General features: G+C 45.1%; 1 protein-coding gene across 6 annotated transcripts; it reads right to left on the reverse strand.

The window, feature by feature from the left end:
- Positions 1–1084: 1084 nt before the first annotated feature.
- On the reverse strand, positions 1085–19976 carry LOC126501697 (serpin B6-like). 6 transcript variants are annotated; one of them, XM_050142518.1, is made up of 8 exons: positions 19842–19976; positions 19058–19095; positions 14883–15057; positions 12424–12576; positions 10591–10708; positions 9434–9576; positions 1872–2027; positions 1085–1571 (listed from the first exon to the last, which is right to left on the reverse strand). In XM_050142518.1, exons 3-8 carry the CDS (start codon positions 15045–15047, stop codon positions 1179–1181), a joined length of 1128 nt encoding a protein of 375 aa, XP_049998475.1. In that variant the 5' UTR covers positions 15048–15057; positions 19058–19095; positions 19842–19976; the 3' UTR covers positions 1085–1178. The 6 variants fall into 6 exon arrangements, with proteins under 6 accessions (XP_049998475.1, XP_049998476.1, XP_049998474.1 ...); XM_050142519.1 differs by having other exon boundaries at positions 19835–19953; XM_050142517.1 differs by having other exon boundaries at positions 19058–19117; positions 19842–19940.
- Positions 19977–22135: the final 2159 nt, after the last annotated feature.

The following is a 22135-nucleotide window of genomic DNA, read 5'->3' on the forward strand; positions in this document are numbered from 1 at the left end:
ATTCCTGATTATTTCCCTAGTACCAGGTTTCTCACTAGCTCCATAATGGCTCCCTCGGTCAAGAAATCTTTTTCCTTGCTCTCATCTCTGTCCTTCCTCCATCTTGACTATACCATTCCCTCAAGTTCTCCTTAATCCTCCCCTTCTCCCCTTCCTTCTACTCCCTACCCCCATGAGAGGTCAATGAAGGAGTAATTAGCATTACATCAGAGACACACACACATACACACACAGCATATGCACATACACAACACACTTGTACACATACATAAACAAATACATACACACACAGAGAGAGAGAGAGAGAGAGAGAGAGAGAGAGAGAGAGAGAGAGAGAGAAATGTAGCACAATTAATAAAAACTCAGACACAGAAATTGGGGTTCAACCTGAAGGTCAGAAAAGCAAAACAGTCAGCTACTGGCTCTTACCTCTCTGCCTTAGTCTGAAATGGTAATCCTGCTTTCAAGAATCTCAGAATGAGACTGTGTCTGAGAGCTGTCTCTCCCAGTTTATATTCCTCTCTAGTGCTGGGATTAAGGGTGTGCACCACTACAGCACGGTTTCTATGGCAAAGTAGTGTGGCTACTGGGGTTAAAGCTGTGTGTCACCACTGCCTGGTCTATAAGGCTGACCTGTGTGGCTGTTTTACTTTCTGAACTTCTGGCAAAGTTTATTTGTTAAAATACAAATGAAAGAGAGAGAGACAGAGACAGAGAATGAGAATGTGTGATGGAGTTCTAAAGATTTGTTAGTAACAAATCTGAATCTCACATACTGTTGTTACAGTGCCATCCACTAGGGGCCTCACTAAAGCCATACAGCAGCTCTATGTTCTGCAGCTTCCAGAACCATGAACTAATCACTTCTTCTGTATAAAGCGTCCAGAATCAGATATTTTTCTTTTCTTTTTGTTTCATCTTAATTTGTTTTTTTTTCTTGTTTGTTGGTTTGTTTTTAATGGTCTCATGTAGCCCAGGCTTGCTTTGAATTTGCTATATACCCAAGACCACCTTTGCTTGACCTCTGATCGTTTCAACTTCATCAGTTAAGTGCTGGGTTTACAGGTATGTGCCACCAAGCACAGACTTGTCACAACATTTATTAATCCACAGATAAATCATGAATCATGGGAGAGGGACTGGGCAAAGGTGGTATGCTGACTCAGCAGCGCCCTCTCTCAGGGAGAGGAGAACCGGCCACAGAACACAATCCCCTTGGTCTTGCAGTGCTGGATGAAGAAAAGGAAGGGGTGGTCGGCACAGAAGTAGGGGGGCATACACTTAAAAACTACACTGGAGGTGGCAGCCGCAGCCTCTGTGCCCTCCTCATTGACCTCCACAAAGGACTTATGCACAAACTTGGACAGAGACAAGCCTTGCTTGGAAGATATTCCAGAAAAGTCTGCCCCATTATCAAAGGCATCAGTCATGCCCAGCTTGCACAGAAAGTCCTCCATGTCATAATTCTCCTCCAGTTTAAACCGTGGGAGGAAAACCTCCACCTCTTCTTCATCCGTCTTGTCCAGCCTCGTCCACTCTATGAATTTCTCATAAGTTATTTCCTTTTCCACCTAGAAGAGAGGTGGACACTTTAGGACAACGTTGTCACCCGGGGCACTTGAGACGATGGGGAGGGTCTACACTGCCCAGGGATGCGTGGCTTTAAGTTAATGTAGTAGCTGGGAGGGGTTAGGATTCAGCTCAGTGGTGAGTGTTTGTCAAGCAGGCTCTAGGCTGTGGGTTCCACCCAAGCCTCACAAATGAATGGAAGATAAAAACATGGTCATGGGAGCCTAGGAGAGTCGCCCCTTCAGAAACACAAATGCCACTCTTTCTCCCTCACAGTTCCATCAAGGTCTCGTGATCATTACCGTTTTCAGTTCAACGTGCTCATCTGGAAGCATGATGATCATGTTCAGCTCATTGCCAGCATAGGGAAGCAACAGAATCGCAGTGGATATCTCTTCCACGTAGGTCATCTTAAAGGAAGACTTCTTAAACATCATCTGCACAGGTTTCTCCTCATTCTGTGAAGGATGGATAAATATTAAGTTGAAACAAGACACAATGGATACTTTGCAACCACTCTATGCCTCCAGGAGCACTTTGATAAAGCTTCCAGAATATTTCATCAGCCTCTCAAACTTCTGGAGTAATTTAGAACTTACATGGGCCTCAAAGAACCCATTTTTTTAAGGGTCGGTCCTCAGAGTAGAGTTTTGGGAGGAAGTAGAATCTTTAAGATATGGGGCCTAGTAGGGGATATCCAGGTCGTTGGGATGCACCAAAGGGATTGGAGAATCCTGACCTCTTTTTCCTCTCTTTCACTTTCTGTCCTTGAGGTGAACCCTTTTGCTCCCTATCTGATCCCACCATCGCCAGTCAGAACTCCTATTACAGGCTTAACTCATGGAAATGGAATCCCTAAAGATGAGTCAAATGAAGCTTTTCTCTTCTTAAATTGATTATCTCCACATCAGCTAACACAGTGCCAGGAAACTGACTTGCCAGTCTCCAAATAAATCTGTTGTCCTTACAGGGGATCTCATTTATTCTCATGACTCTGAACATAATTCCCAAATTCACTGTTTTAGCCTGGACTTTTCCCCTAGGGCTCCACACATACATTTTACTTCCTGTCTGACTTTTTCACTTAGAAAGAAAATCCCAACTTAAGATGTCACCACAAGCGCTGTACTTTCCTTTGCAAATCTGATCTCTCTACAACTATTCTCTGTCTTAGTCAGTCTTTTATTTCTGTGAGGAATAGAACTACAGCAACTCTTATAAAGGAAAACATTTCACTGGGTCCTACAGGTTTAGAGGTTTAGTCCATTATCATCACGGCAGGAAGCATGGAGGTATGCAGGCAGATATGGTGTTGTAGACAGAGCCAAGAGTGCTACATCTGGGTCAGCAAGCAACAGGGAGAGAGAGAGCCTCTGGGCCTGACTCAGGTATTTGAAACCCCAAGGTGACACACTTTCCCCATCAAGGCCACACCTACTCCAACAAGGCCACATCTCTCTCTTTTTTTTTTCCAGTTCCAACGTTTTTATTGGTTTAGAAAATACGATCCATTCATTCTGGGGGGAATGAAGAGCTGAGCCTAGGGGTCCACCAGTAATGCTAAAAAGGACCCAGAGCTATCCACCTCAACTCATACACCCAGTCATGAGCACGAGACTTTTAGTCGATCAGTTCTTCAAGCTTAAACCATAGACTGATCTCTTTCTCTGCACCTCACACTTGAATCACTGCCATGGATAATGATTCTGCCAACCTGAATGCAAAAAATCCCCTCGAACGGTGCCTGGCTTAGAATCAGCTGGATTGGTCTCTCTCAGCATCATTTGGCCTGTCTTCACCACATTGAGCCCCTCCCAGCTCATGGCCACCCACAGGCCCCAAGTTCATGTACTTCCCCAGCCCCAGGAAAAAAGGATGGTCTGTCTTTCAGGTCAATGTGGTGCTGCTTCAGGTGTTTCTCAGAAGCCCGAAGGAACTTCATGGCCACCAGGCAGAACCCCTTTTGCTCGAGGCGCTTGATGCTTTCACCCACCAGGTCATGCTGCGTGCTGTCTGGCCTGATGGCCACAATGGTACACTCGAAGTTAGCCATGGTCCACAAGTTGGCTGTTCCGCCAGTGTCAGCGATGAGCAATGGGAGCAGAAACCAGAGCCAAGGCCACACTTCTTAATAATACTCCCTAAACATTCAAATATGAGTCTGAGAAGGCCATTCTTATTTAAGCCACCACACTGTCCCTCACAGTCCTTCTAACCGACAGCACCATTACCTGTCTGTTGTAGGAATTGAGCAGAGTCACCGTATCAAGTGCAAACACTAGAACAGAATACTTGCTTCTTTCTAACTGTATCTAAAGTCAATATCAGAATGAACAGCTGTTTTCTAGAAGGACTTTGACCTTGAAGAAGTCATGGTGGAAATCAGTGATTGCTTTCTGTGATTTATAGAGATACTTTTCTGAAGCAGCGTTATGGCCGTTGCATGATTTTAGTCACAAGACAGCCCTGGCACACCTGGGGCTCTTAGATTGTTGGGTACTGCAAACGGTACACAATAAGGACTAAAGGGGCAGGGGTGTGATGCTTTCCTTCAGAAAAACATACAGATTAGATCAGGGACTTTGCTATGATGAACTTGTTTATCCAAAAAACAACTTTGTGTAACCATCAATAAATATGCCTTTGAACGGAGGGTCAAGGTTCAGTACATCAGAGGCTGTTCCTCCTTGCTGCCAAGGCCTAAAATTCATCTTGGAGTGATCATCTTTCTTTTACCATCTCATGCAACAATGAACATATGACATCATAATGTAAATGTCTGATATACAAATATCATTCCCTTCTCACACTCTGCATCTGCCTCATTCCCATATTACAACATCTGTCCCTTTGAAAGAGAATCAAAATCTAATGTTTTTAAAAACTTCACTGTCATCAGTACAGCCCTGAGGTACTGTGATGACCTCCTTGTCACTGACCTCAGCACAGCAGCCAGAGGTTCCAGCACAAGGCAATGGTTTAACCCCCCAGTATGGCAATGCTCTAGTGCAGTGGTTCTCAACCTGTGGGTTGCAACCCCTACAGTGGTTGCATACCAGATATCCTGCCTATCAGATATTTACATTATGACTTATAGCAGTAGCACAATTACAGTTATGAAACAGCGTCAGGGGCCATGAGAGATACAGCAGGTGATAATTAGTATTCAACAGGCCAACCTACCAATGAGTGGTTCTCTAATAGGGAGGCCCACCTGGTAAGATCATGGACTTTCTGGCTGTGGAAACCAGTTTCTCTGTCTGTAGTTTCTCTCCTGAGTCACTTTGTTTCTTCCCTAAGAACTTCATTTCTTCCTTAAGAAAACCTTTGGGTGTTTTCCCACTGTGTGTGTGTTTATCTCATGAAAATGTTCCCTCTACTGGGCACATATATCTGTGGGTGATCAGGAAAATGGCTTTTCATTTGTTTGTATAATTTTGATATATAGAAAATATACTGGGACATGCTTCAGAACTGGATCTATTTGTCCCATGAGGACTGTAGACACATAAGAGCCTGCTTTGTTCCTTTTTACTCAGAGTAATGTCAAAAATTAACAATGTCTTCTCAGTCTAACACAAACTTTACACAATTAGCTAACTTCTATCTCAGAGCAAGTTTAAACTAGACTAAAAGGTTTTTGTAAATAGATCTGTAAGTCCCAGTTTCTGGCCTCCATCTTTAGAGGTCCTGTCCCTGTGCCCACCAAAGCTTGACCCCTCCCCGAAGGAGGGTCAAGGCAGCCCGCCAAAAACTTGACCACGTCCCCAGTCTATTTAAACTGCTCCCCTGGAAAGTCCTCTTGTGGCCTTCACCCCCCCCCTCCACCCACTGTGGTCACATTTGTGGCTTCCTGGTTTCCCTTGGGGCCACCCAAGAGCACAGGAATCCCATTAAACTTGGATATTCTTTAATTTGGCTTGTTGAGATTTGGCTTGTTGGGATTTTGGTGTTGGCAGAGAGCTCATGTTAGGAAAATCCCTAACAATATCAAATGTTTGAAACCTTACAACTATGTAAGGTCAGAAACGCAGATGTCCAACTAAGGTTACTAAGGAAAGCCTGCGGAATTCTTTGCTTGCCAGTCTGTTAACAAAAGATCTCTGTCAAAGCTTATCTCACTGTCCCTCCTGTCCGCTGGTCACTGTCTCATTTGTGTACCCTTGGACTCGTGTTGTCATGGCAATGGCTCACCTCCCTATCACTTGCCTTAGGAATGTGCTCTTGACCAAAGAGAAACAACTCTTGTAATTTCTTTATTGCTTCAAGGCTCCTGAAGGAGAGAAGTTTTTAGGGTAGACTAAAAAGAAGCTAAGAGAAGAAGCTAGGAGAAGTTGGAAGTAGGATAGAAGGATTAGGATAGAAGCAGAACAATAAAGAAATGGATACAGAAAAGTATGAGTGGAGAATTCATTTGCCCTCAGATTTTTCTAAGTCCCTCCACTTGCCATAGCATTCTCTCTGAACCCTGAGGGGCACTGAGACTGGAACTTAAAAGCCCTTGTGAAAATAGCAACAACAAAAAAAAAAAATTATGGATGTCAGTCACCACAACATGGGTTGTATTAAAGATTCATATAGCCTTAGGAAGCTTGAGAACCACTGCTCTAGTGTGAGCATAAGTTGATCACCTTAGACCAACCTAGAATCCCAACACAAGCTTGTCCTGCTTGCACTCCCCCTCACCTCGGAACACGGAACCTCAGGTCCTTATGTCCTGGTATCTGCTCACATCCATCTTCCCAGTGAAGGCTTCCTTCGTATCTTTCATCCGTAACCACACCCTATACTAGCTAGTTTGATGTCAACTTGACACAAGCTAGAGTCATCAGAGAGGAAGGAGCCTCAGTTGGGAAAATGCCTCCCTAAGATCAGGCTGTAAGACATTTTTTAACTAGTAATCAATGGGGGAGGGCCCAGCCCATTGTGGGTGGTTTCAACCTGGGCTGGTGGTCCTGGGATCTATAACAAAGCAGGCCAAGCAAGCCAGGGGAAGCAGGTCAACAACCAGCCCGAGCACAGCATCCTACTACCTCCACTGTATGTCTCAGTGGAACATGTCAACCACAGTGATCTTCCCTATGTTTATTTCTTATTGCTCTGCCTCAGGAAAAAGAACTTCATGTGTGTGGGCACATTCAGCCAGTTAATGCCTGGGACACAACAGGCTCAAGTCACACCTGATGACTACATTAGTGACAACTAGTGAGCAGCAATACTGAGGGCCAGGCAAAGCGAACACCTTACTAGAAAAAAAAAACAAAACGAAACTGTAGTTGAACCAGAAGTGACCATGTCCTCTACCTGTCTTCCTCAGTTCTTGACCATTCTTGTGATCTAATGCTAGAAACAATTACAAAATTTACTCAATATCTTGTGACCAACACAGCAAAAAGCTCTTTGCAGTCACAAAGTTCTCTGGCATGGCACCCTCTTCTGAAACAAACTGAACAAATGTTCTATCTTCGCCATGTCCTGTCTGCCTGAGCTAGCCCTGAGCCAAGCCGCTTCCTGGCCTTGTCTCTTCTGTTATGTCCCTGGCCTGCAGCTAGAACACTTTACCAGGATGTTTGGATTATTGGTCGTGTGGCCCACACAGTTTCTGTCACAACCATGCTTGCCTGTGGCTGGAGCATCCATCAGTAACAAACAGGACTATTCCTAAAGAAACTCTGGGAAAATGGACCTGGACTGGCTTTTGGCCATAACCCACAAGGAGTTGATCTCTGCCTTGTGCAATTTCTCCCCAAATGTCTCCAGTACCTAAAGCATCCAATCATGTAATATAAAAGTAATTTAATGATTCACTTATTTGTGTCTGTAATTCCTATTCATTTAGTAATGTGGAATATAAACAAAAATCTGTTTCAATACAAAATCCTGTGGTTTTGGTCCTGCAGCTACCGCAAGTACATTATACTGGTAATTATCACATGCTGTTTGAACTTACCTGGCAGCTCTTTCTGGAAGAGATGTTGCCTCTCCCCTCCACCCGTGTTTCCAAACCAAACATGTTTATGTTCAGTATTCTCCTAGGCTCCTGGTCTATGATCAGCTGTCCCCCTCCTCCCAGATCTGACAGGAAATGCAAAACAGTCCAAGAGTATAAACACTGTGTCCCTGAGAGCAGTTAGAAGGTAAGCTGCTTCCAACAGATGTTTCTAGTGCTTATTCCATGATATAAAAGTACCCACAGTGGGAAAGAAAAGTTCTGCCATGGGAACCTCAGCCATGGAGAGAAAGCTCAATTGGGTTTCAGATGACTGCTTCAACTTCCCAGGAGGCTTCTACTGGGTGTTTTAAGCCCTTATTTGGTGGTGTTATCTCCGTCTGTTGTCATTTAGTCTTTTACTGTAAAGCCTCACAGAGGGCACATTCTGTTCTGTCTGGGACTCTCAATGAGGAACTCTAGCTGGCTAATTTATGGGACACCCTGCTCCGTCTGCAGTTCCCTCTCTTGGAAACGCCAGCTGATTGCTTTATTGAGTGGGGGCTTTCCCAACCAATTTCTACATGATGTTTTGAGTTCCTGATTTGATGGTGGCCATTCATTCGTGCATTTATTCACCCGTCTACATCTATCTCTTGTCTTTTGTCCTTTTACTTTAACTGACTGTTAAGCTCACTCATTCAAAATAAGAAAAAAAATATGGCTATTATAGCTCATTCACTAGACTGGCAACATGCACATACGGGTTGCAGTCAATCTTCACTCTAGCCACAGCCGCATCTTTCTCTACTGCAGAGATAGGAAATGAAAATAGAATAAAATGTATTAGAAAGATTTCCCTCTGGATGAAAGAGCAGGAGCTCAATGGAGAGACTTCTTGCTTTCCATCCTCCCTCCGTCCTTTTCTGTGTTCACACAACATTAAGGTCCAAGCCACTGTGTAAGCATGATAAGGAAGATCCTCCTGGAATGGAGAGATGGCTCAGCAGTAAAGAGCACTTGCTGCTCCTGCAGAAAACATAGCTTCAGTTCCTAAAACCCATACACCAGCTCACAACCATTCATTTTAGAGCCCTTAAATTATGTACTCTCTGAACATCGTGGGCTAGAGGTAAATGCACATACATGCATGCATGCAAAACATTAATAATGCACAGGAAATAAAAATTATGTGTGTGTGTGTGTGTGTTAAGGCCATATGTTGAGAAAGCAGAACAACAAAGGAGAGCCTTCAGCAAGGGATCTCCTCCAAGATGGAGGTTGTTAAACTTAGAGTCTATCTCGCATACACATGCCTTTGTTTCCTTATTGTAAGCAAAAATCTGTACCTGCCCCATCAAATCTGAACTGAATGTCACTCGCTGTTACAGTGTTTACTAAGTAATGTTTATAAGCTAGCTACTATAAAATTGTATAATATACAATTGTCTTTCTTCAAAAGTAGTGACAAAAGTGGTTGACTGCTGTGTTGTCTTGTAGAGACAGGCAGGAAGTGTGGTAACAGCTTGAAGAATAGGGATATAGGATGGGAGTTTTGTGGAGGACAGTGCTGGGAATACAGGGAATCGGGAAAGATGGGCAAGGTCCTGGGGTTCAAAGAGTCTTATACTCTGTATGTAGAAAGTTGAGTAGTGCCACAGACCCAAATGAGTAAACAGAGAGCAGTGCCATAGATTTGTCCTGTATACAGACACCAGCAAGAACATAACAGGTCTCAATAGCAGGGTACTGACAAGAAACTGGGGAGCAAGCAGGTATCCAAGTGGTACCCTACAAGATGAAAAGGATGAGAGAAAAGCCCCAAAGGTTAGAAAAAGTCCTTGCCAAAATATTCAAAGCCATATGAAGCACAGGCTGCAAGAGACAGCCTTCTTGTATGGTTTAGAGGCCAGTAAAGGACCAATCAGCACTCACCATGGTGACTTTGAAAGGCATCTCCTGGGTGTCCTCTTTGTCAAACTGCTTCTCCCAGTTTCCTTTGAAGTAGATGGCATTTACAAGGACGAGCAGAGTGTCTGAATTCACTGTGCCTGGAGACAGCAGCTCTGTAATTTTATCTGAACGGAAAAATTAAAAAGCCATTGAACTAAGAGAGTTGGTGGATGCGTGCAAAGGGGCCACCTGCTTGAATGGTCAAGCATACATTTAAGGGAATTCACTGTCCCTTAAATATAAGTCAAGTATTTGTCCCTAAAGCAACACAACCATCACCACAAAAAAGGGGACACTTTTCAAAGGTTATAAGAAGAAAAAAATAGACAAAAGAAGATGTTCAAGAAATAAAAAATATCGCTGTTCCTATGAATGCATAATGTATGAGTCAATGCTAGAGCATCCAGTATAAAAAACCCTTAATGCATGAGCTAGAAGGAGACCATGCATGTCTTAAAGAAGAAACTCAAAGGACTTTTATTTTAAAAAAAATGGAGGGGATGCTAGGAAGATAGCTCAGGGGTGAAGAGCGCTTACTGCTCTAGCAAAGGACACTGCTTCTGTGTCAAGTGTCTCCCAAATACCTGTGACTCAGCTACAGGGGATCTGATGCCCTCTTCTGACCCCCTCAGGTGAACACATTTACACATAGACACAAAGTCATAGACATATACATAATTAAAAAGTACATCTTTAAAAAGTGTTTTGGATATAAACTCAAATCACTCAGTCATTAAAGGGTGTTCTTTGCAAGCACAAAGACCTGAGTTCAATTCCCAGAACCACGTTAACAAATAAATCCAAACAAGTAGATGTGATCTTGCATATCTCTAATCTCAACCCTTTGAAGGTAGACTCAGATGGATCTGTTGGATTTACTGAGCATCCAGTATAGCCTACTTGGAGAGTTCCAGTCCAATGAGAGACTTTGTCTTAAGGAAAAAAAAGGAAATGATGATGAGACGAACAGTGCCTGAATGAGAGGATAATAAGACTATTAATAGTGGCTGACCTTGACTAGGAAGTAACTCAGTAATAGAGAGCCTTCTATAGAGCATGCTCAATCAAGGCCCTGGGATTGATTGCCAGCACCAAAACCAAACAAATGAACAGAACAGAACAACACTGAGTGCATTCACCTTCTGTCTTTTTGGCGACCCAGGTGTTGATGTGCTGTCGGGACTGCTCTGTGTCACCCTTAAAGTCCAGCTCTTCCATCTCTGCTTCGTAGAACTTGCGGCAGGAATCTTTAAAAGACTGAGATAGAGCGACGTGATTACACAGCCACGAAAGTGATCAGCACCGACAGCCTCCTTCCCTGCACACAGAAGCAGGAAAGCATGAATTCAATGATGTACAGAGGCACTTGCTATTAAAACGGAGGGGAAATCAAAAATACACTCTGTATTCAACTCTAGAATTTTAGTTTTGATTGAGGTGGGAGAGTGGTCTTAAAATGTCACAAGCTGAAAATCCTGCAGGCAGCAGCTAAGACTGACTGAGCTCACTGGGGAAATCCTCAGGTGCAGTAACTGTAGGGCCTGCAGAGTGACAGCCCCACAATAGCTACAACAGCACTGCACAGTGTTGCAGGGAACACAGGGCATAGGAAGTCACTCTGCACCAGTCTTTCACACAGCTTCCTATGAAAACAGAAAGCTGAAATTGGCACTATTCAAGCCTGATATCACTTAGGGCCACAGACTGCTTCAATACAACAGGTGAAGTGAGGAGACAAATGTATTTTATTTTAGATTTTATTTTAATTGATGATTTGGATTGTGAATAGCTGCATGGGTCTAGTGCTTAACACACTGGGTGGCTCAGCCTCCCAGTGAGAAACTTACAAAAAAGCAATCAGGGCTGGGGGCATAGTCTGGTGAAGAGTTTGGTGGTAGAAGACTGGCTGAGCATGCACAAGGTCCTGTATTTGATTTCCAGCGGCACAAAAAGATGCTCAGACTATATTGCTGACACATTATATGAGATGAGAGGGATGTTGATGATTGCCCACAATCTGCCATGTTAGAACAGAAAATGATACAGCGGCACAAATGCGTTGGAACATGCACCATGTTGATAGCGTATAAGGAATGATAGTAAGTAATAACAGTAAAGCAATAATGAGGAAAGAAAGACTAGGGAGTCTTCCTTCCAAACTGCTCATGGTTATATATTTCATTTGTTTTTCAGGGTACTGGTTTTATAATAGAACGTCACAATTCTCCTTAGGTGTGAGAGGGAGACAGCTTCTCAGAGGGTCCCTGTAGGTCCAGTGGGAGAACAATTAACAATGCATATTACAATCTCAAACCTTCATTTTCTTTCTTCTACAAATACATCTGGGAGCAAATAAACAATGTATAAAGTCATAAGCAATATCACATGGTTGGTGATGGTGCAGATAGGGTACAAATTAAAATTCCTCCATGAGAAAATGGCTTTTTATGCCATGAAACATGTATGCTCATGACTGTCAAAGGATGGCTAATCGTGGGGGATGTGGCTCAATGTTGGAGTATATGTATGCTTAGCATGCGTGAAGCCATGATTCCAACACCAACATCAGTAATAACAATAAAGTAATAATAGTGGGACAATAATAAATAATGACATAGTAAATTGTAGTACAACATAAATACAAAGAATGAAAGAAACAAATTGTGAAACAATATGTATGTTCTGATAGCTGTATGCAGAAAAAAATATTCACAAATAAATTTCTGTATATGCAGAAAGATAAACATCAACTCTATAGTCCTTATCCTGGGTGACATGGAGATTGGGAAACAGGTTGAAGAGGGCTTGTGCTTTGCTGACTTAATTTGTATTCTGTGTAGTTCAAAACAACACAAACGCACATGACCATATACAATAGCACCGGTGCCCAGATAGTTGGGGACATCCAGCTCACACACTCCCTACTGTACTACATAATTCCTCTCTCATTCATGAAAACTGGAAAGACTTACTGCTAGGATATCAAGAGTCTTCTCTCCGAAGATCCTGTTGGCTGTTTTGAGCAAGTACTGTGTACCAGTCTTGTTGACTTCGGTGAGAAGTGACTGGAAGCCCTGGTGGACATCTCCACCTCCATTGCCGCTGCATTTATCCAAAGAGAGTGCCTGAAATCAACAGAGAATTCCAGTAAGTACAGCTTTAGGAAAAGAGTCAACACTAAGCTCATCCTCAGAATTTTACAGATCCCTGCTGCCACTTAAATAATAACCTAAAAAGACGACAAAGTTGCTTTGAAAGTTCCCTCTCTAATGTCCTTTTTGAGACTCTGTCGTCCCTGGACTGAGCAGAAATGGACCTCCAAAAACCTCAGCTCTTCACGCTCACTACTTATTATCTGGCTAAAATCATTCATGCCAACCCAACCTCTAATGGCTCAAAGTAGGCAGCTCCCGGCCTGAGACCTTGGCAGTCTCTCCTCTGCCCTTGGGGCTTAGGCCAGCTTTCCTACTGCCTGACTGTGCAAGTTATATGTCAACTTGACACAAGGTAAAGACATCAGAAGGGAGGGGGAAACTCAGTTAAGAAAATGTCTCCAAGTCAGGCAGTGGTGGTGCACACTTTCAATCCCAGCCCTTGGGAGGCAGAGGAAGGTGGCTCTCTGTGAGTTTGAAACCAGCCTGGTCTATAAAGTGAGTTCCAAGATATCCAGGGCAGTACAGAAAAACCTTGTCTCAAAATAAAAAATGCCTCCATAAAACTGGGCTTTAAGCAAGCTTGTGCAGCATCTTTTCAGTGATTGATGCAAAAGGGCCTTGTATCGAATGCCCAGCCCTTTGTAGGTAGGTGCCATACTTGGGTTAGTGATTCCAGGTTCTATTAGAAAGCGGGCTGAGCAAGCCATGTGTAGCAAGCCAGTAAACAGCATTCCTCCATGGCTTCTGTATCCCTTCCTACCTCCAGGTTCCTGCACTGTGTGAGTTCCTGCTTTTACTGTTCTTGTTGGCAAACCATATTACGGAACTGTAAGTGGAAATAAACCCTTTCCTCCCCAACTTGCTTTGGGTCATGGTGTTTCCTCAAGCAATGCCAACCCCAAAACACTTACCAACAGTATTCAGAGGTAATACTATTCCAGGTGTGGGTCTTCAAAGACCCAGTGCCTTATCTGTGTCCAGCTAGCCTCATGGAAGGAAGAACAAACTATCCTGCTGCAGTCAGCGTGGAAACCTCTGGAGTAGGAACTACCATACATAGTGACTTGGAAGAGAACCAGAGCTATAGCCAACAGCTGGCACCCCAGACGTGAGCTCAGCCTCAGGGGATCTTCCAGCCCTGCTATTTAAAGAGCTCTATCTGGTTCCACCCCGAGGAGAGAAACTCCTCATAAGACCCAAGATTCCGAGAAACATTGTTAGTGTTGCTTCCACGCACCGCATGTCGACTTAGCTCGTTCTAGAACAATTGATGAGGCAGACAGCAGTCCAGAAATCTAGTTCATGTTATTGACTTTAGACGCACTAGCTGGCAAGGCAGGAGAGTGAAATAATGACCACTGGGGTCTGGAGAACAGGGTCCGTGCTTTGGTGTCTATGGGCAGAAGTACTTGTTTGTGGTGATAAGACATATGAGACCTTGTCCCTGTGACCTTTGTTATCCGTCTAAATGATGGTGACCATATTTGGAGATAGGCCTGTGCAGGAATACTAACGTTAGAAAGAGGCCATAAGGGTGAACTCTAAGGAAGTCTGATAAGTATCATTATAAGAAAGGAGATCAGATCGTAGAAAACAGGAATACACAGTGAGAACATGGAGAATAGCTGCTATCTGTAAGGCATAGAAAGCCAAAATGTCAACCTCTTGGTTTTAGACTTCAGCCTGTAGAATAGTAAAAATAGAACTGTGTATTATTTAAATCACGTAACCAGTGGTGTTTGTTACACACATGTGCCTACTAACACATGTCCCCATCCCCATTTCTGGAGAAAGGGTGCAACCCCGCATCCCTCATTGTCTCCCCATGTTATTCTGGGCAGATTGTCTTTGTGACTCACAAACCTCTGCACCTGAAGTGCTGTACCCAGAAGGAGTTTCAGTTGCTTCTGTTCCTGACCCAATGTGGGAAGAAACTTTAGGGTCGTGGAAGGGATCAGCCCGGTGTACTTTCCTTGGAGGAAGGCTGAGGCCCATAAGGAGTCGGAGAACAGATAATGGGGGAAAGGGTGGACTTGGTGCTGAGCCTTTGATGTTCCTGGCCCAAGTGATCCCCAGCCTTCCTATTAACGCTACCGACATTCACCCCCACCAGCACTAATGGGTCAAGGTGCTCATGCCAGGGTCCCAGCAGGGGATAGCAGATACTTCCGTCACATATACCCACATCCTGATGTCACCAACAGTTGTTCATCAAGAGCAGTCACTTGGAGATTTGGATCAGCTCGACTGACACTCCGTGGTATTCAGCTGCTTACCTGAGCCATCTGGCTTGCAGTGTTTCCCTTTGCCCCCATGAAGACCATGGCCAGGGATGAGGAGATGCTCATGGGTGAGAAAAACACATTTTTCGAGCTGTCTTCACCCAGGATTTTCAAAAGATTTAAGGCAAAGGTGCCATTTGCTTCCAGGAGAGAATCCATGATAGCAAGCCTGGAACGAGGAATTAAAATCAGTATCACATAAATACGGCTGATGTGCGGGCTGCATCTACACTCTCGCTCACACAGAGATGCTGGGGCTCAGTGGACACGGCACACACAGCATGAAAAGTAAAGGTTACATACATCAAATGATACCGTTCTGCTGGGAGCAAGCCGGTTAACTTGGGGCCAGTGCCTTGTCTTTCTACTGTGCAAGAAATCCATAATTACATGAGGATCCAGTAGTCAGGAGAGAGGACAAGAGGCAGCAGTTGACTCACCAGCCCACAAATCTACAAATGTAGCCGAAAAGGCAGGAAGCTTGAAACTGTAGGAGCCGGGCCTGTCTGCTCTGACATCAGCCACAAACAGTTACCAGACTCCCATTTCTGCAGCCTAACAGTCTTGGCATTATAAGAGGCTTCCAGTGAAACTCTGAATAGTGTGTGAGAAGATACAGAACAAGAAAAGAGGAAAGCAGGTGCCAACCAGCAAGGGAAGGGAACCCAGCTCCAGCGCAAGTGAAGAGAAACAATACAACCTGGCTGTTTGTTAGCTGTGCTCAGCCTGACACAGGTGCTGAGGATATAATCCCAGGTCTCTTTGGGCTGACGAGGGAGGGGGACTTGATTGGGGGAGGGGGAGGGAAAGGGGAGGCGGCGGTGGGGAAGAGACAGAAATCTTTAATAAATAAATAAATTAAAAAAAATAATCCCAGGTCTCAACCCTTGACCTTACATACTCACAGCCTTTACAAACTATTTCGGCTGTTTGTTTGTTTGTTTTTTTTAATTATTGATGCTCAGAACTATCCAGTTTTGATTAGTGAGGTTCTCTTTAAACTGTTTACTTTTCCTTGGGTTTTTTTGGTCTTAAGCATCCTCCTGGCTTTGTAACAACAAAATGGCCTTCCATGCGATGCTCACCTCTCTAGCCCAGAAACACAACATCGCTCATCTCCTCGTTCCTGTTGATAGGAGGGTTGTGAGTGCAGCTGTAGCGACAGAACTGAGTGAAAACCCAGCTGCTGCTATTGAACATACCAGCACCAAGCTGGGTGGCACAATTCCCTTCACTGCCCAAATGGACCACGCAGTAAAGGCCACCTTGAAAGCTCCCATGCGCTTGACTCTTCTGAGACACACGGACACTCGACACTCAGAGGCAGCGCCCAGTACATCATTCTTCTGTTTTATTATGCAAATGTGTTATGCAACTGGTATTCTTGGACCGCATTATTTACAGGACTCCATTTTGGATGCTTTTGCTGTAAGTGTTGCGCAGGTCAGTCCCCTCCACCAGTGTCATCTGTGCTGGGCCCTAAGAACTTGCTACTTCCTGCTTCACTCCCTCGCTCTGAGGGCACATGCTGTCCAATCCCTTGATTTATTGATTTTCTGACAAGATCATTGTCCTTCCTTTCCATGGAGACCTTGGCAGCGTCTATAATAGGCCGGGTATGGTTTTTGTATTTAAATCTTGGAGCCTTTGCTTAACTATTTACAGCCATCAGATTTGCTGTTGAGAAGTCTGGTGGCTTTTGACCCTAGATCATCACCTTTCCTTCCCTTGTCCTGCACTCACCCCTGACTCTGAGGGACTTCTCCTTCCAAGACTGCACCTGTGGCCCCTTCTGAGCTTCTTCTTCCCTCTACTGACACTGAGAAACTTCCTCCAGCAACATGCTCCCTGAAAACATCTGCAGGCGTGGCCTGCCCATCCCTCTCTTGTCTTGACCTTGTTCGAATGGCTTAAAATTGTCTCCTTGATCGTTAGTTTAACATGGCTTTCTGAGAACAAGGAGATAAAGTGCATGGGACAAACTATTTCTGTGATCAGAATAACTAAACTTCTGAATGCCTAAAAATCCACAAATTTTTATTCCCCCTTATTCCTCACATTTTTGGTGAAATATGTCAAAACCTTAAGTAAAATCCTCACTCATCCATAGCTATGAATTTGAAAAGAATATATTGCAAAACAATGAAACAATTTTCACTTCCACTTTGCAATATATAAATTTTTAGCAATCAAGTAGTCAGAGACTAAAAATTTTTAATGCATACCCCTAACATGTGCTAATCCTTATATAATATAAAAGTGTTCACTACTGTATAAATACTATTCCTGGAGCAGACAGCACAGATTAGTGGCAAAGCCCTTGCCTGGGATATTTCAGACTCTGGGGTCAAAACTCACATTGTACAAACAAGTCATGTTACTTTCAAAAATGAAAACAATTTTTAATTAGGGACATAAACCATACTATTAATGTTAGTATTGCACAGTTTCCTGTGCTGCTAAGAGCAGCTCAACGAGCCTATTTCAGAATCGTCTCCACTTGCAGCAGCGTTGCCACCTTTGGGTACCGACTGAGTTCTAGGCATAGTATGTTCGTAAGTCAGGAGTCTCCACTTCATTGTGCTTCTTGGTCTCTGTAAGGATAACTTCATTTCCTCACAAACTTTGACCATTTAAATGCTGGTCTAATGGGTCCTTGGGCTTTTGTTTGGTTCCCACCTTTCCTTTCCTGGTCGGCCAGTTTCCCAAACCATAACCACCGCCTGCTGCTCCTCTGACAATGCCCTTCTGTCATATATGGAGAAACTGTTGATTCCAAACCCTGCTCCGATTTCATCTGCTGTTTCTGCAGTGAGCTCGTGGAGATTCACTGAACTGTAATAAGATACTTTGGACTGGAATAGGCCTGGTAGAAATTTAAATAGCCTTGTCTACGTATCTGAAGACCATTAGTTTAAATCTGAAGATACGAAATCCTCAGGTGATCAATTCTTTTTATAAACATAGTGGGCTGGGCAGACTGTTAAAGGGTAAAGCGCTTGCCTCACAAGCAGGAGGACAGGAGCTTGGGTCCCAAGAACCCACATAAAACCCAGACAGATACCGTAACCTCTGGATTCCCAGCCCACTGGAGGAAAAGACAGTGAATGCCCAAAGCAAGCTGGCTAGTCAAAATAGCCAAAATGGCCAGTCCTGTGTTCACTAGAAGTACACAGCAGGGAAGACATAATAAAGATGCCAGACATCAACCTTGAGACTTATGTGCCAAACACCCCCTCTCTGTGCGATGACAGAAGGCATAGCCGATGCCCTTCTCAGGGAAGTCCGCACACACTAACAGCCATTCCTGTGACCACATGCATATATCCATGAGCCTCAGCACTGCTCACAAATGATAGTCAGAACCCATACCACAGCTATCCACAGGAGGAAGGGGGCAGCCGTGTGTACAATGCTACCACAAGCAACGACTTCCTCGGGCAATTTGAAACCAGTGAAGAGCCAAACCTCGTCAGCTTCCTGACACCAAGTTATTGTTGCTAGATTTCCATATTTCTAATTATGAAAACAGATTCAAGGAGGAAGGTGGAGCAGCATGCTTGGGGCTGGGGCTGGGGGTGCAGTGTGTGTGTGTGTGTGTGTGTGTGTGTGTGTGTGAGAGAGAGAGAGAGAGAGAGAGAGAGAGAGAGAGAGAGAGAGAGAGAGAGCAAGCGTCCAGTAGTACAAGGCTGGGAGTCCATCAACAAAACAAAGAGGAAGAGAGGAAAAACAAACACACATTCCAATTTCATCTGGCACAGAAATTATATCAAAATTTTGTCCTACTAGTCCCACAACATTTCCCAGACATGAGTTAAATTTTAAAAAGAAAGAAAAATCTGTAATTGTCCTCGGTATCAATCCTCTCAGGCATATGAATTTATAAGTTCTGAGGGTCTGGGCAACCTGAGAACAGCCCAGCCCCGTCTCTGAAACTAGGACACAGCAGCCAGTAAGAGGCCACCTGGGTAGCAAATCCTATTGCCCTCTAGGTCCCTCTAGGTTCCCAACCTTCCTGGATTCTGATGCCTGTCTGTCACAGGGCAAATCTCAGCAAAGGGAACAGAAGGAGAGACCTCGGGGCTCCCTCTTAACTCCACGCCCACTCCTCCCATCTACGTGGACGCCCCCAGCGCCCCGCCCCCCAGCCCCACCGCAGAGGAGCTTACCCTCGGGATCCTCAGTTCAGGCTAGCAGCGAGTTGAACCTAGGGGAGGAAGAGCCGGTCTCTTAGAGACCGGCAGGGGGAGTGGTGTGAGTCTGGAAGGAAGTCCGGGGGCGGCGGCGGCGGGGGGGGGGGGGGGGGGGGGGGGGGGGGGGGGGGGGGGGGGGGGGGGGGGGGGGGGGGGGGGGGGCAGAGGTGGCTGTGGGCTGTCGAGGTGAGAAGGAAAAGCTGGAGAACTGAGGCGAGATAGTCTCTGCTTTTTGATCAGACTCTGCAGTAGGGACCAGCAGGCGGGTCTAGTATTGGTTGTTCTGATATAAGCTGGGGAGATAGCTAGCCGGGTATAAGACAGTCTCTCCCCACCGCCCCTGCTTTCTGCATCTTTCTCTGTGTGGTTCCTCCCCTCCCATGGGTAGTGTATGTTACACAGACTCACAAAGCCCAGGATGGTTTCCAGTAGCCCTAGCTGAACTTAAATGTGCTTTGTAGCTGGGTATGACCTTGAACCTCTGATCTATCTGCCTCTATCTCCCAAGTGCGGGAATTACAGGCCTGTAATATGAGGAAACACGGAGCTGAGGGAAGGCCAACATGAGATCCAGAAACAATGTGGTATCTATGTACACAGACAAGACAGAGTTCTTCTGGCTCAGTTGTTGCTACTAAGGTGGATCCAACTGCTGCTCTCTAAAGCCCAGGACAAGACCCATCTTGAAAGCAGTGACCAACACATGGACTAGGGTACGGTGGCATAGCTTTATCACACAACCCCATCTCCTACCTCTCACCTCTCCTACATTGTGTTTCCTCTCTCTCCGGCAGCCGCTGCTCTGTGGTCTGTGGCAGGGATCTGTGGATGGCCCAGGAGAGCTTCTATCTTCCTGCCTGAGAGGCTGCGCAGTCTGCGGTCTCCCATCTGGCCTCACCATGTTAGTCATACTCACAGGAAGCCACACAAGCTTCCTCCCCAGCTCACTATCAAATGACTTTTGCTATATACCATGAGCACACAGCTGACTTCCAAGTAAGTATTGATGTGAGGTCCCCTCACTGAGAGCTCCACATTTGATCCCAGGGCATCCCGTCTTTGCACTCTATAACACAAATGCCCTTTGAATAGCTGTCTGAGGAGTATGTGTGGGAAGACAGTTAGACCCTGGGCTCTACAGGCCCTCCCTGTGCTTCAAGGCAGAGCTGGATTTCTAGGCTAATTCTCCTGCTCTTTCTTCAAGGACAGATAAGTGATGGTCTCTGACCTTCTTTGTGATGAACACGGAGTTATCTGTGGGAGGAATTGGCCAAGAGACACCACAAAATAAGACATGAAAACCAACAGGAGGCAGCAGTCACTCTAGCTGAACCCAAGATATTGTTGTTGCCAGGTCAAAGGAAACTCCAGACTCCCCCAGATTCCAAAAGGCTGAGGGAACAGCCTATTAGCATACCAAAGTACGTGCTGGCCTCTCGGTGTAGTAAGTACCTGTTCCACATTTCAGAGTGCATGCTGGCATGCTGGCTGTTCTCAGCTGTTCTCCCTGCCCTCTTCCCCTAAATCCCCTCCAGCTCAGGAGCGTCCCTTACCCCAGTCACTTACCCTCCTTAATTTCAGCTGTGCTCTCTCTTTTACACACATTCTCTCTGCCTTTCTCTCTCTCTCCCTCCACCTCTGACTCTCCTGCACTCTCCCTTTCTCTGTCTCTGGGCTTTGTTCCTGTTTCTCGCATGGCTAGATCCAGTCTGGTGTCCGTGTTCAGTATATACTTTCTCATATCTGCAATAAAAACAAAAGGCCTTCCCCTCATCCATACTAAGGAGAACGGGTCCTCTATACAGTAGAGACTCGGGGGCTCTGGTAGTGCAATTGACTAGAGTGAGGTACTGATACAGCAGAGACTCGGTGAAACAGAATACATGGAGCGCTGCATGGGCGCTGGCTCCGCTGTATCAGTCGCAGGGGCTTGTTGCCAGCCTTGCAGGATGTCCCGCTCTAGAACTCCAAAAGGCCCCCCCGAAGGCCCTTAGTCGTTGCCTCAAGCCTGCAGTTACCGTGGATTCCAGAAACAGCAAGACAGCTAAACATCTTCAGGAGACGTTACAAAAACCACCCCGGACCTCAGAAGCCAGAGCACTCAGTTCACTATGGCTTCAAGGCTGCACCTGGAGCTGAAAGGGATGCTGCGTACCTAAAGCAATGAGAGCTTCCTCAAGGCGACTTTCAGAAGCAGACTGGAGATAAAGAACAACTGGCCTCACCCAGGCCAGAACTGATAAACTATGTGGCCCTCTCGTCCTCCTGCTTAAATGCGATTCATGTCAGTCCCCTGAAGAGGAACTTGAGGTCACTGGAGCCCCTTTTCTGTTCCTCTCCCCTGCTTTGATTAGTTAAATCTCTGTTTCTCTGTGTTTCACCATGACTGTGCCTTCCTTAGTTCTCTTTTTATGACCCTTAAACCTGGGCTTTTTGTCATAACACTCCAGTAACATTCGCCTGCGTCAGTCCTATCTATCACCGTGAACTGGGACTCGAAACGCACACTGTGTACGTGTGTGTGTGTGTGTGTGTGTCTGTCTGTCATCTGTTGATTCTGAGAGAGGAAGCTAGTCCCAATTTCCTTCAAACTTGCTACTATCTGGCCAGCTGAGAGACAATCGCAGGCAGTTATGTCTGCAAGTGGTTCCATCCTGGAATCCACAGCGAAGGTACCAAAGTAAAAAGGAGCCAAGTGTCTGAAGAATTTCAAGGACATCATAATCAGTGGACCGTCAACGATGTGCTTTTGAAATACACAAATGTACACATTCACATACAGCAACACATACATGGCCATGCACACACAAATACACAAACACACCCAATACGCATAAACATATTCATACACTCACATTCTCTCACATATACACCAGTACAGATTTAAGCATGACTCACCTGAGTCGGGAAGCTTGCTCTCTCTCTCTCTCTCTCTCTCTCTCTCTGAGTCAACAAATTTAAATTTACTGGTGTAAGTATGATCTCAATTTTACTTGGTTCTCTTTACTTCCTTTTATTCCTGCCATCTTCTGTTGGGTCCAGTGCCTAAATAAC

The sequence above is a fragment of the Alexandromys fortis genome, unplaced genomic scaffold, assembly GCF_014885135.2.
Source record: "Alexandromys fortis isolate MF-2015 unplaced genomic scaffold, M_Fortis_MF-2015_v1.1 scaffold_5, whole genome shotgun sequence".
In the NCBI taxonomy this organism is placed as follows: domain Eukaryota; kingdom Metazoa; phylum Chordata; class Mammalia; order Rodentia; family Cricetidae; genus Alexandromys; species Alexandromys fortis.

What these genes read in the sequence shown, in the direction of transcription:
- LOC126501697 (XM_050142518.1), bottom strand. Translation starts at nt 15,047, where the DNA reads ATGGATTCTCTCCTGGAAGCAAATGGCACCTTTGCCTTAAATCTTTTG. An exon ending in GGTCGCCAAAAAGACAGAAG is followed by an intron (nt 9,577 to 10,590) that starts GTGAATGCACTC and finishes TTTTCCGTTCAG; the next exon opens with ATAAAATTACAGAGCTGCTG. An exon ending in TGCCTTTCAAAGTCACCATG is followed by an intron (nt 2,028 to 9,433) that starts GTGAGTGCTGAT and finishes CATCCTTCACAG; the next exon opens with AATGAGGAGAAACCTGTGCA.